Here is an 11,154-nt window from a genome sequence, read left to right on the forward strand (position 1 = left end):
CTCTAGAGGACCAGGACTACACTGAGGTCTCTAGAGGACCAGGACTACACTGAGGTCTACAGAGGACCAGGACTACACTGAGGTCTACAGAGGACCAGGACTACACTGAGGTCTATAGAGGACCAGGACTACACTGAGGTCTCTAGAGGACCAGGACTACACTGAGGTCTACAGAGGACCAGGACTACACTGAGACTGGTTGAGGACCAGTTGAAGGCTCTGGATGATCTCTGTGGTTCTGGTTCTGGTCCAGGTGTGCTGGGCCTGGTGTGGTTCGTCTTGTGGGTCTTCCTGGCCTTCGACAGCCCGAACATTCACCCCCGGATTTCAGAGCAGGAGCGTCTCTACATCAACAGCTCCCTGAAGAATGAGGTGAGACCAGGACCAGGGTCCAGAACCAGGACCAGGGTCCAGACCCTGGGACCTGGACCGGGTTTTATAGGCTTAAGATCTTCTTTTTTTTAAACTTTTTTTTTTTATGAATTGGGAAAGAAAAAAAAATTGAGAGTGAAATGTTAGTTTATTTGAATTGATGGATTTTAACTTGTTTAACATAGATTACATTTTTTTAAATACGAAGACACATTTCCTTTATTTTTATTCTGTTTTTTTTATTTTCTCCTTTTAAAAAATTATAAATATAATAAATATGTTTCTCCGTAAATGTTCTTCACGCCGTTGCTCAGCATTTCTGAAGTTGCGTCATCTCAGAGCGGCGTCGTCTTATCGGCCTCCCTCAGCCGGTCGGGCCGCCGTCGCCATGACGCCGACGCCATGACGCAACTGAAGCAGTAATTGTGATACTCTGACTTTTGTGTTTCTGCGAGGACAAAAACAGAAGTTTAACCTCTCGCTGTCTGTGTGTGTGTGTGTGTGTGTGTTTTTTAAAGTGTATTATTTCTACTTCCTGTCCCAGCTGGCCACCTCGGCGGGCCGCATCCCGTGGCGAGCCATCCTGACGTCCGGGCCGCTGTGGGCCATCGTGGTCGCTCACTTCTCCTACAACTGGACCTTCTACACGCTCCTCACGCTGCTGCCCACCTACATGAACGACGTGCTGGGCTTCAGCATCCAGCAGGTGAGTCCAGGGGGGGGGGCACACACACACACACACACACACACACAGAGAGTCATACACACACAGCAGGGGAGTCCAGCGGGGAGAACTCGGCTCTCGGATGGCGGAAGATCCAGACTTGGAATCCTTCACCCGGTTAAAATAGAGTTAAAAACGAGATCTAAAGAGTTTTTTTTTTTAAATGCGTCTCAAAACTTGATGACGGGAGACCAGAGGAGACGCACCGTTACCGTGGCGATGGAACACCTGCGCTGCCTGTCGTGCTGTAATGAGTACGATGGCGTTCTCCACAGAACGGCCTGCTGTCGGCTCTTCCGTACCTGGGCTGCGCCGTGATGGCGGTCCTGAGCGGCCAGCTGGCCGACTACCTGAGAGAAACCTGCCTCTGCCGCACCGTCACCGTCAGGAAGGCCTTCTCCATCGTCGGTACGGCGCGTTGCTCGTCTTCACACCTGACTTTACACACTGGCTTTTATGTGACGTTGTTTTTAATTATTCATTGCCATTTTGTTTTGTTAAATTATTATTATGATTACTATTTATTTATGTGATGTTAGATGTTTAAATTTAAATTGGATGTATTTCATATTTTTTATTTTCAATGTAATGCAATGTTACATTTTATTTTATTTATTTAAAAAACATTACAAAATTAATTTTTACATGTTTAAAATGTATTTTATTTTCTGTATTTTTGTATTACATTTTTTATTATATATTTATTTTTAATAAAATATAAATATCAATAAAAAAACATTTTTACATTTATTTCATCTATTTTATTTATTTCATTTATTTTATTTTGTTACATTTTTAATTATACATTTTTTATGTATTTAAATTTGTAATTTATATTATTTTATATAAATATGATTACTTTTTATTTATTTTATTTGATACATTATTAATTATTACAATCTATTTATGTTTTATTTGTTTTGTAATTTATTTGTTTTAAAAAAAAAATGTCTTTGTAGTTTTTTGGTACTTTTCACTGACATGTTGTGTTCATCTCGGTCGGTCAGGTATGATCGGGCCGGCCGTGTTCCTGGTGGCGGCCGGTTTCACCGGCTGTAACTACGTCATGACCGTGACGCTCCTCACCATCTCCTCGGCTCTGGGCGGCGTGTCGGCCTCCGGCTTCAACATCAACCACCTCGACATCGCGCCTTCGTAAGTTCTCTCACCAAAACCTGTCAATCACCTTGTAGCTCCGCCCCTAAAGCGTCTGTTTGACTCTACAGACCATAAAGTACTAAATGATGACATCATGCTGTGTAGAAGAAGACTTGAAACTGGAGACTGAGACATAAACTCATGTTTACAATGTTTACTGAGGGGATACATCAAGAGAAGTAGAGTCACTATATAGACTTCTATACAACCAGAGGAGCCCCCTGGTGGTCAGGAGAGAGAATGCAGCTTTAACACATGAAGCGTAGACTTCTATACAACCAGAGGAGTCGCCCCTCCTAAATATCGAAACTCTCTGAATCTTTACTTCAGACTCGTATCAACTAATGTACCCGATGTGGTTTCAGGTACGCTGGAATCCTTTTGGGAATCACCAACACCTTTGCCACCATTCCCGGGATGGTGGGGCCGGTGATCGCCAGAGTCCTCACCTCACAGGTGAGACGCCAACGTGCAGCAGCCACACTTCTTGAATACGTCTTTAATCAGACGCTCAGACCATCAAGGACAACAACAAACATGTTCCCAGTTGACATCAGATGTGTTGTTCCCCCGGTGTCCACTAGGGCGCCGCTGCTGTGTTACTGAGCACACAGCGTCTGATGCATCAACGTCAGCCTGGTTGATCATCAATCTCCCACCTCTGGAAACAAGTTTAGAATAGAGAAAATAATGTATAAAAAACACGAGAATATATATATATATATAACTATCATTTAAATGGATACATTTCAGAAAGAAATTATGAATATTTCACGATGGATGTTGAGATTGAACTTCATATTACATATTATTTGTATATAGTATTTTAATGCAGGAAGGAAGGAGAATTTTTTTAACATGTTCCTCTAACAAGTGACACGTATTAAAATAAAATAATTATTAACTTATCCAAAAATCAAGTTTTATTATTATTATCAGGAAAGTGTCAAATAAAATGATTGATGCCCTTTTGGGACGTGACCCCCGGTGCTCCTCGTTAACCAGGTGATCCTAATTGGTTTAGTGTGTTCACGTTTGGCCACCAGGGGGCGCCATGCCCCTTTACGTTACCTTTTAGGTTTAAAGTTTGAGGACTAACTAATGTTGTCGTTCATCAACCACGGCCAGCAGGTTATGATTGAAAAAGCCAATTAACCAATTAATCGATAACGTTACCTAATTAAATTATTAAAAAGATGCGTGAAAACTAACAAATTAGTATTTTTGGATAATCTCAACATACAATGAATTTAACATTTCCACCATCATATTCAAATTTCCGGGCTCTCAGACTCGTCTGATTTATTATTCGGCCCCAATGCAATAAATTAAAATTAAAATATCTATATATTTTTAATTAAATTGTTGTTACAATTTTGTTACCAAAAAAATACAAACAAAAATACCCAAAAATATTTAAACAAAATATTAAATAAATAAATAAAAACATTATTCTGGTGGAAGAGACGTTTTTAAAGGGAAACATTTACTTTTGCTAAACCAGGAAGTAGCAAAAGAATGTGTTGTTTTTTCGTAAATTCAACCTAGATGTTTCCCAGAATGCATTGCATGACGAGACCATCAACTGCCCCCATGTGTCCCTGCAGAACACCATCGAGGAGTGGCAGACCGTGTTCTTCATCGCCGCCGCCATCAACCTGTTCGGAGCGGTGTTCTACGCCCTGTTCGGCCGCGGCGCCGTGCAGCCGTGGGCCGTCCACGCCTCCTTCTCCCACGGGGACTGAGGCCGCCCCGGAGAGAGGGAGCTGGAGGGAGAGAAAGGGAGGGAGGGAGAGAGACGTTGAAACTGCACAAACACCCGTTTGGGGGTGAAATGCCTTAAAGTGAAATGTTCTTAAGGGCTTTTATTCTGTAGCAATTGGACCAAGTTTCTGTCGGCGCATTGGTGAGATTTAATCTGCACAATCAGCATCTTTATGAATGGTTACGGTCGCGGCCACCAGGCGTCTGGTTGACTTCGTGTCCTCCGTCTTGTTCTGATCCAACAGTGCTGCCAAGTTCTCGCCAAAAGTTTAAATCCTATAAACTAGAGGCAGAAACCGGCTGCCCGAAATGCCTTTATTTTACATCTTCATTTTACACGTTTTACAATTTTATTTTAAACGCTTATTCTACACTGTTACTTTACACGTTTATTTTACACTTAATTTACACATTTATTTCATACATTTATTTTACACTTAATTTACACTTATTCTACACTTATTTTGCACTTTATTTTACACGATGATTTTTACACGTTTATTCAACAGTAGTTTTTCACGGTTATTTTACATGTTTATTATAGTCATTATACACGGTTATTCTCCAGTTATTTTACACTTAATTTACACATTTATTTCATACATTTATTTTACACTTAATTTACACTTATTCTACACTTATTTTGCACTTTATTTTACACGATGATTTTTACACGTTTATTCAACAGTAGTTTTTCACGGTTATTTTAGATGTTTATTATAGTCATTATACACGGTTATTCTCCAGTTATTTTAGACTTAATTTACATTTATTTTCCACGATGATTTTTACACGTTCATTCAACAGTAATTTATTTTTCACTTTTATTTTACACGCTTATACAATCATTATACATGGTTATTTTACATGTTTATTATAGTCATTATACACGTTTATTCCACACGGTTATTTTACATGTTTATTATTGTCATTTTAGACGTTTATTCCACACGGTTATTTTTCGGGGTGAATTCTCAGGGATCTTCTGTCTTAAGGTTTTTACGGATGTTTGTTTACTTTAATGCTGTCAAATTGCACAATTCTCCGAAAACGGAGTAATGCTGTCTTTTTATGTGATCAGCTGATCATAATATATATATATATTTATATATATAGATGTAAATACATCTATATATATATAGATCTTTAATTTCCAGAAAAGTTTGCACACGTATGTAAAACTGTATCTTTATTCTAATAACGATGGAAGGGATGTATGTATGTATATATTAGGGCTGTCAATCGATTAAAAAAAATTAACTAATTAATCGCACATTTTGAAATTCATTAATCGCGATTACGTTTTTTTCCCTTCTTTTTAACGCTTGTGTTGCCTTCGGGTCAATTTGACCCGATTAAATATTACACCCTCCTGTCGCCTTCGGGTCAATATGACCCGATTCAATGTTTAACCCTCCTGTTACCTTTATATTTACTAACATATTTTACCCTTGAGGTCAATATGACCCCAGCTATTAAAATCTCCAGAAAATTATTAGAATTAATATTGTTTTCCAAGTTTAAGTGTGAGGTACTTTATGTTTGTTTGTTGACTCCCGAAAGAACACCGACATTAAACATTGAATCGGGTCAAAATGAGAGAAGGCGACACGAAGGTTAAAGACACAACTTCATAGAGGCGCCTACCTATAGAGCGCATTCACTCACGTGACCACAACAAACTGGCGGCCATGTTGGGGTCCCAGCACGGCATTGTTTTGCTTGTTTGTATGCCGCTCTTCCCTTAGAAATGACCATTATAGCCTGAAGGAGACACGATTTCAGTTCAAAGCGGTGTGCCTTGTGATTATACTGTGCCTCATTGTTGGATGTGGGACGAATGATTCAGAATATGGGTTTATCAGCTCAACAAGACAGGCTGTTTCCATTGACACACTCGTCAATAATCTCTTTTTGCTTTTTTCGCCGAGCGAAAATCAATGTCTTTCACTTGCTTAAAAGGAACTGTGGATGGAAACTTGGGAGGAAGCCATGAACATGGCAACTCCGTCGGGCGATGTCTGCCTTTACTCTGTGATTCATTTCAAGGTCAAATAAAACACTGTCTCCATGGGAACAGCATCAGCACGGCCAGCCAGTCACTGCTGGTCCTGAAGGAGCTGGAAGCGGCTTCATCAGACACTCGTCCTGGAGGCGGAGCTGCGACTATCATATATGAACCCAGACACGGGGCGCTGGATGTTCCCACATTTGTGGTATTTCCACAACAAGTATAACGCAGAAATAGTTGTTAAAGCCCCACTATGTAACTTTTGGACCTTAAAATAACAGCTTGAAAAAAATTGTGCCGCTACAATGACTTTTAATATGACGATTTGCGTCTCCGCTATTGCCATCGGGGGTCTGTGGGGAAATAACTCCGCTATGTAGGATTCTGGAGCCGCCCGGTACATCCGGCGGATGTACTCGACCTGCTTTCTGGCAGTGATTACGCAATGTCATAAAGTGCCACTCCACGCTCGCAGCTCCAGTATAAGGGAAGCTTTTTTATGTAGCTTTTTGGTGTTGTCAACAATATTGTATTCGATCACACGTACTCCACATTTGCAGTCCCCCAAAACAAAAGGAAATGACTGCACGCGCGCACCGCACCCCCCCCCCAAAAAAAGCCGGCAAACTGCAAACAGCTGACCGACCAGGCAGAGACGTGGCGAGGCGCCGCGTTCAATCCCCGCGCTCCTTCACCCTAGTCCGGTCGGTGCTGGGCCAGTTCAGTGTTCCTGCAGTCTTCTATTAGTGATCCCGCCCGTTGGTATGAATCCAAAATAGAAAGTCGCCGGATTGTTGCCGTTCTGAGTCCGCCGCCTGTCAGCGCGCTCCAAACAAAAAAAACCTCGCGTCACCTCCCCCTCGTCACCTTTTATAACCCGTGACACGTACAAATAATAATAATAATAATAATATTATAATACAGGACAACACATGATCCCAACTCAATACAAGTGTATGCGAGGCTGCATCTATCGTCACTGGGTATTTACGACACTGAAATCGATAACTAAAAACCTGAAGGGGGCGCCAAAAGTGAAAAACTACATAGTGGGGCTTTAATGTCTCATGGTCGATAGCGGAAATGAAAACTGTTTTACAGGAATGTGACCGGGCTATGTGCTGGTAACTAGCGAATTAACCACAAAGTGTTGAGCGAGTAAAATCAGGTAAAAAAGCGTTGCAAATATTCAATTCCAACCGCTGAAATCTTTCTTTGGTAATGCAGAAGGACATGAGGTTGCTGGGCTCTCACGTAATCAAACAGCGGACACGATAGCCAGGTCAACTTCTTCTGACATTTAATAAGTGGACCCCAAGATGGCGCGATTGAGATTCTGACGTCACGTGAATACGCTCTATAAAGTGCCAGCGAGGTATTTAATATCGTGGATGATAAATTGTTTCTTCAATGAAACATCCAGAGTAGTAAAAAAAAAGAAGTATATTGAGACCCCATTGGTCCTGTCATCTTTAACACTCATCAAACATTCCAGAACAATCTCAGCTCTATTCAATGAGGCTCATTGTCCTCGCGCCGTGTTCTCTAGTTCTTTGACTGACAGGCTGCTAATGAGCCTCACCTGTGGTGGGAGGTCCTTTGTGATTTACTGAGTGTTCATTGGTTGTTTTTTTCGCAAAATGTTGACAGACGAACGGATTGACAAATCACGGTGAAGGTTTCGTGTGACGAGATCTTTCCGCGCCGCGTCACCCGACACGTCGCCCCTCAATTCAATTCAATTCAGTTTATTTGTATAGCCCAATTTCACAAATTACAAATTTGTCTCGGAGTGCTTTACAATCTGTACACATAGACATCCCTGCCCCAAAACCTCACATCGGACCAGGAAAAACTCCCAAATAACCCTTCAGGGGAAAAAGGAAGAAACCTGGAGGAGAGCAACAGAGGAGGATCCCTCTCCAGGATGGACAGATGCAATAGATGTAATGTGTACAGAAGGACAGATTTAGAGTTTAAATACATTCAATGAATATGACAGAGTGTATGAATAGTTCATAGTAGGCATATTCCACGATGGAGACCTCCACGATCCATCAGGCAGATGGCGGTGGGGAGGAGGAGGGCGGAGTCTCAACAGTGGGCGGAGTCTCAACAGGACAGTGGCGTAGTCAGGAGCAGGAATTTACGACCCAGACGATCCATCAGGCAGATAGATCTATGCCGTCTCATAGGGTCCCATGACCCCATGAGACGTGAAGACAAAAGGACTGCCGGGAGAAAGCAGAGTTAGTAACGTGTGATTGAGAGATGAAAATTCATCCCTAAGGAGAGAAAAGAGGAGATAGGTACTCAGTGCATCCTAAACGACCCCCGGCAGCTATAAGCCTATAGCAGCATATCAAGGGCTGGACCAGGTGAACCTGATTCAGCCCTAACTATAAGCTCTGTCAAAGAGGAAGGTCTTCAGTCTACTCTTAAACGAGGTGACTGTGTCTGCCTCCCGGACTGAAATTGGAAGCTGGTTCCATAAAAGAGGAGCTTGATAACTAAAGGCTCTGGCTCCCATTCTACTTTTTAAGACTCTAGGAACTACAAGTAGTCCCGCATTTAGTGAGCGTAGCTCTCTAGTGGGGCAATATGGTACTACAAGCTCCTTAAGATATGATGGAGCATCACCAATCAAGGCTTTGTACGTTAAGAGAAGAATTTTAAAAGTGATTCTTGATTTTACTGGGAGCCAGTGCAGAGCAGCTAGTGCAGGAGTGATGTGATCTCTTTTCTTAGCTTTAGTGAGAACACGAGCTGCAGCATTCTGGATCAACTGGAGGGACCTAAGAGATTTATTAGAGCAGCCTGCTAATAAGGAGTTGCAGTAATCCAGTCTCAAGTAACGAACGCGTGAACCAATTTTTCTGCATCTTTTTGAGACAAGATGTACCTGATTTTTGAAATATTACGTAGATGAAAGAATGCAGTCCTTGAGATTTGCTTTACGTGGGAGTTAAAGGACAAGTCCCGATCAAAGATAACGCCAAGATTCTTTACAGTGGTGTTGGATGCCAGGGCAATGCCGTCTACAGAATCCACATCACCAGATAATTGATCTCTGAGGTGCTCAGGGCCGATTAAAATTACTTGGTTTTGTCTGAGTTTAACATCAAGAAGTTGCAGGTCATCCATGTTTTATGTCTTTAAGACATGCTTGAATTTTACAGAGTTGGTTGCTCTCCTCTGGTTTTATCGATAAATATAGTTGAGTGTCATCTGCATAACAATGAAAGTTTATGGAGTGTTTCCTGATAATATTGCCCAAAGGAAGCATGTATAAGGTAAATAAAATTGGTCCAAGCACAGAACCTTGTGGAACTCCGTGATTAACGTTGGTGGTTATCGAGGCGTCATCGTTTACAAATACAAACTGAGATCGATCTGATAAATAGGATTTAAACCAAATTAGTGCCGTGCCTGAAATGCCAATCGACTGCTCCAGTCTCTTGTTAAGTTGTAATAGTTTATTTTGATAACATCTGCAGAGGTCTTATGTTTTAAATTAATACATATAGAAAGATATTATAATAGACAATATTAAGGAGAATATTGTTATTAATGTATTATGAAGCATAGGGGTAATGTTTACTCTATGCAAATGTAAATGGCAAGAATTAATGTATATTGCATGAGAGTGACTGTATGTTAGTATTATAGATTGACGAAGCCGGTTGAAATCCGTGAAGTGACTCACAATAACAAGAGACTTTTATTGTGAAGGTGACTTTTAATCCAGTCAAAAACAAGACGGGAATCTTATTGTGAAAGCGACTGAAACCGGAAGTGACGGTTTTGACCGTAAACAGGAAGGGTATGAGACTCCGTGTTTTGGAGAGATTCGCTCTCTTTTCTCAGGTAAGGCGACGCAGGAGGGTGTGCTCCCGGAAGGTGCCGGGAGCCGGCAGCCTGGACACGAGGGAGAGCGCGTTGACTGTTTGTTTTACAATTCCTGCCATTAAATGTTGATGACTTAATCCATGCGCGTCCGGAAGCCTGTTTTCCACCATCTGCGAAGTGCCCAGTTTCAGAATACTCTACACTCTGTAACAGGATGTCATGGTCAATGGTGTCGAATGCAGCACTAAGGTCTAACAAGACCAGGACAGAGAGGAGTCCTTTATCTGCTGCCATTAAGAGGTCATTTGTAATTTTCACCAGTGCCGTCTCGGTGCTGTGGTGTTTTCTAAATCCTGATTGAAATTTCTCAAATAAACTATTATGATGTAGAAAGTCGCACAACTGATTTGCGACCACTTTCTCAAGGATCTTGGAGAGGAAGGCGAGGTTAGAGATCGGTCTGTAGTTAGCCAACACCTCTGGATCCAGAGTGGGCTTCTTCAGGAGAGGTTTAATAACAGCCACCTTGAAGGAGTGTGGTACGTGGCCTGTTAGCAGAGACACATTGATAATATCTAATAGAGAGCCGCCAATTAAAGGCAAAACGTCTTTAAGCAGCCTCATCGGGATGGGGTCCAAGAGACAGGTAGACGTGTTAGAAGTAGAAACCGTTGAAGATAATTGGTCACGGTTGATAGGAGAAAATCCTCAAATATACACCAGGGCATACAGCGGTTTCCAAGGCCATTCCACTTGAGGACAGATTGGCACTGGTTATGGGCAAGAGATTATTAATCTTGTCCCTAATAGTTAAAATCTTTTCATTAAAGAAGTTCATAAAGTCATTACCACTGAGGTTTATAGGAATGCTCGGCTCCACAGAGCTGTGACTCTCTGTCAGCCTGGCTACAGTGCTGAAGAGAAACCTGGGGTTGTTCTTATTTTTCTATTACTGATGAGTAATAGGCTGCTCTGGCATTACGGAGGGCCTTCTTATATGTTTTAAGACTATCTCGCCAAACTAAGCGGGATTCTTCGAGATTAGTTGAACGCCATATGCTCAAGCTTTCATGACGCTTGCTTTAGTTTGCGGGTCTGAGGGTTATACCAGGAGCAAACCTCCTCTTCCTCACTGTCTTCTTCTTCAGAGGGCTATCGAGTCCAGTGTCATTCTCAGAGAGCCTGTGGCACTGTCAACAAGATGATCAATCTGGGACGGACTAAAGTTAGACCAGGAGTCCTCTGTTATATTGAGACGTGGTATCGAATCAAATAC

At 41.8% G+C, this 11,154-nt stretch overlaps 1 protein-coding gene across 1 annotated transcript in view; it reads left to right on the plus strand.

Annotated features, from left to right (window-relative positions):
• The window catches only part of slc17a5 (solute carrier family 17 member 5), a 30,841-nt gene extending 25,555 nt beyond the window's left edge, over positions 1–5,286 (plus strand). Inside the window, exons 6-11 of the mRNA XM_056435641.1 lie at positions 254–372; positions 917–1,078; positions 1,372–1,504; positions 2,104–2,251; positions 2,620–2,710; positions 3,862–5,286. Coding sequence (XP_056291616.1) covers positions 254–372; positions 917–1,078; positions 1,372–1,504; positions 2,104–2,251; positions 2,620–2,710; positions 3,862–3,999 — 791 coding nt within the window. The 3' untranslated portion in view covers positions 4,000–5,286. The remainder of the gene's footprint in view (positions 1–253; positions 373–916; positions 1,079–1,371; positions 1,505–2,103; positions 2,252–2,619; positions 2,711–3,861) is intronic.
• The last annotated feature ends 5,868 nt before the right edge of the window (positions 5,287–11,154 follow it).

Source organism: Pseudoliparis swirei, chromosome 17 (genome assembly GCF_029220125.1).
Source record: "Pseudoliparis swirei isolate HS2019 ecotype Mariana Trench chromosome 17, NWPU_hadal_v1, whole genome shotgun sequence".
In the NCBI taxonomy this organism is placed as follows: Eukaryota; Metazoa; Chordata; class Actinopteri; order Perciformes; family Liparidae; genus Pseudoliparis; species Pseudoliparis swirei.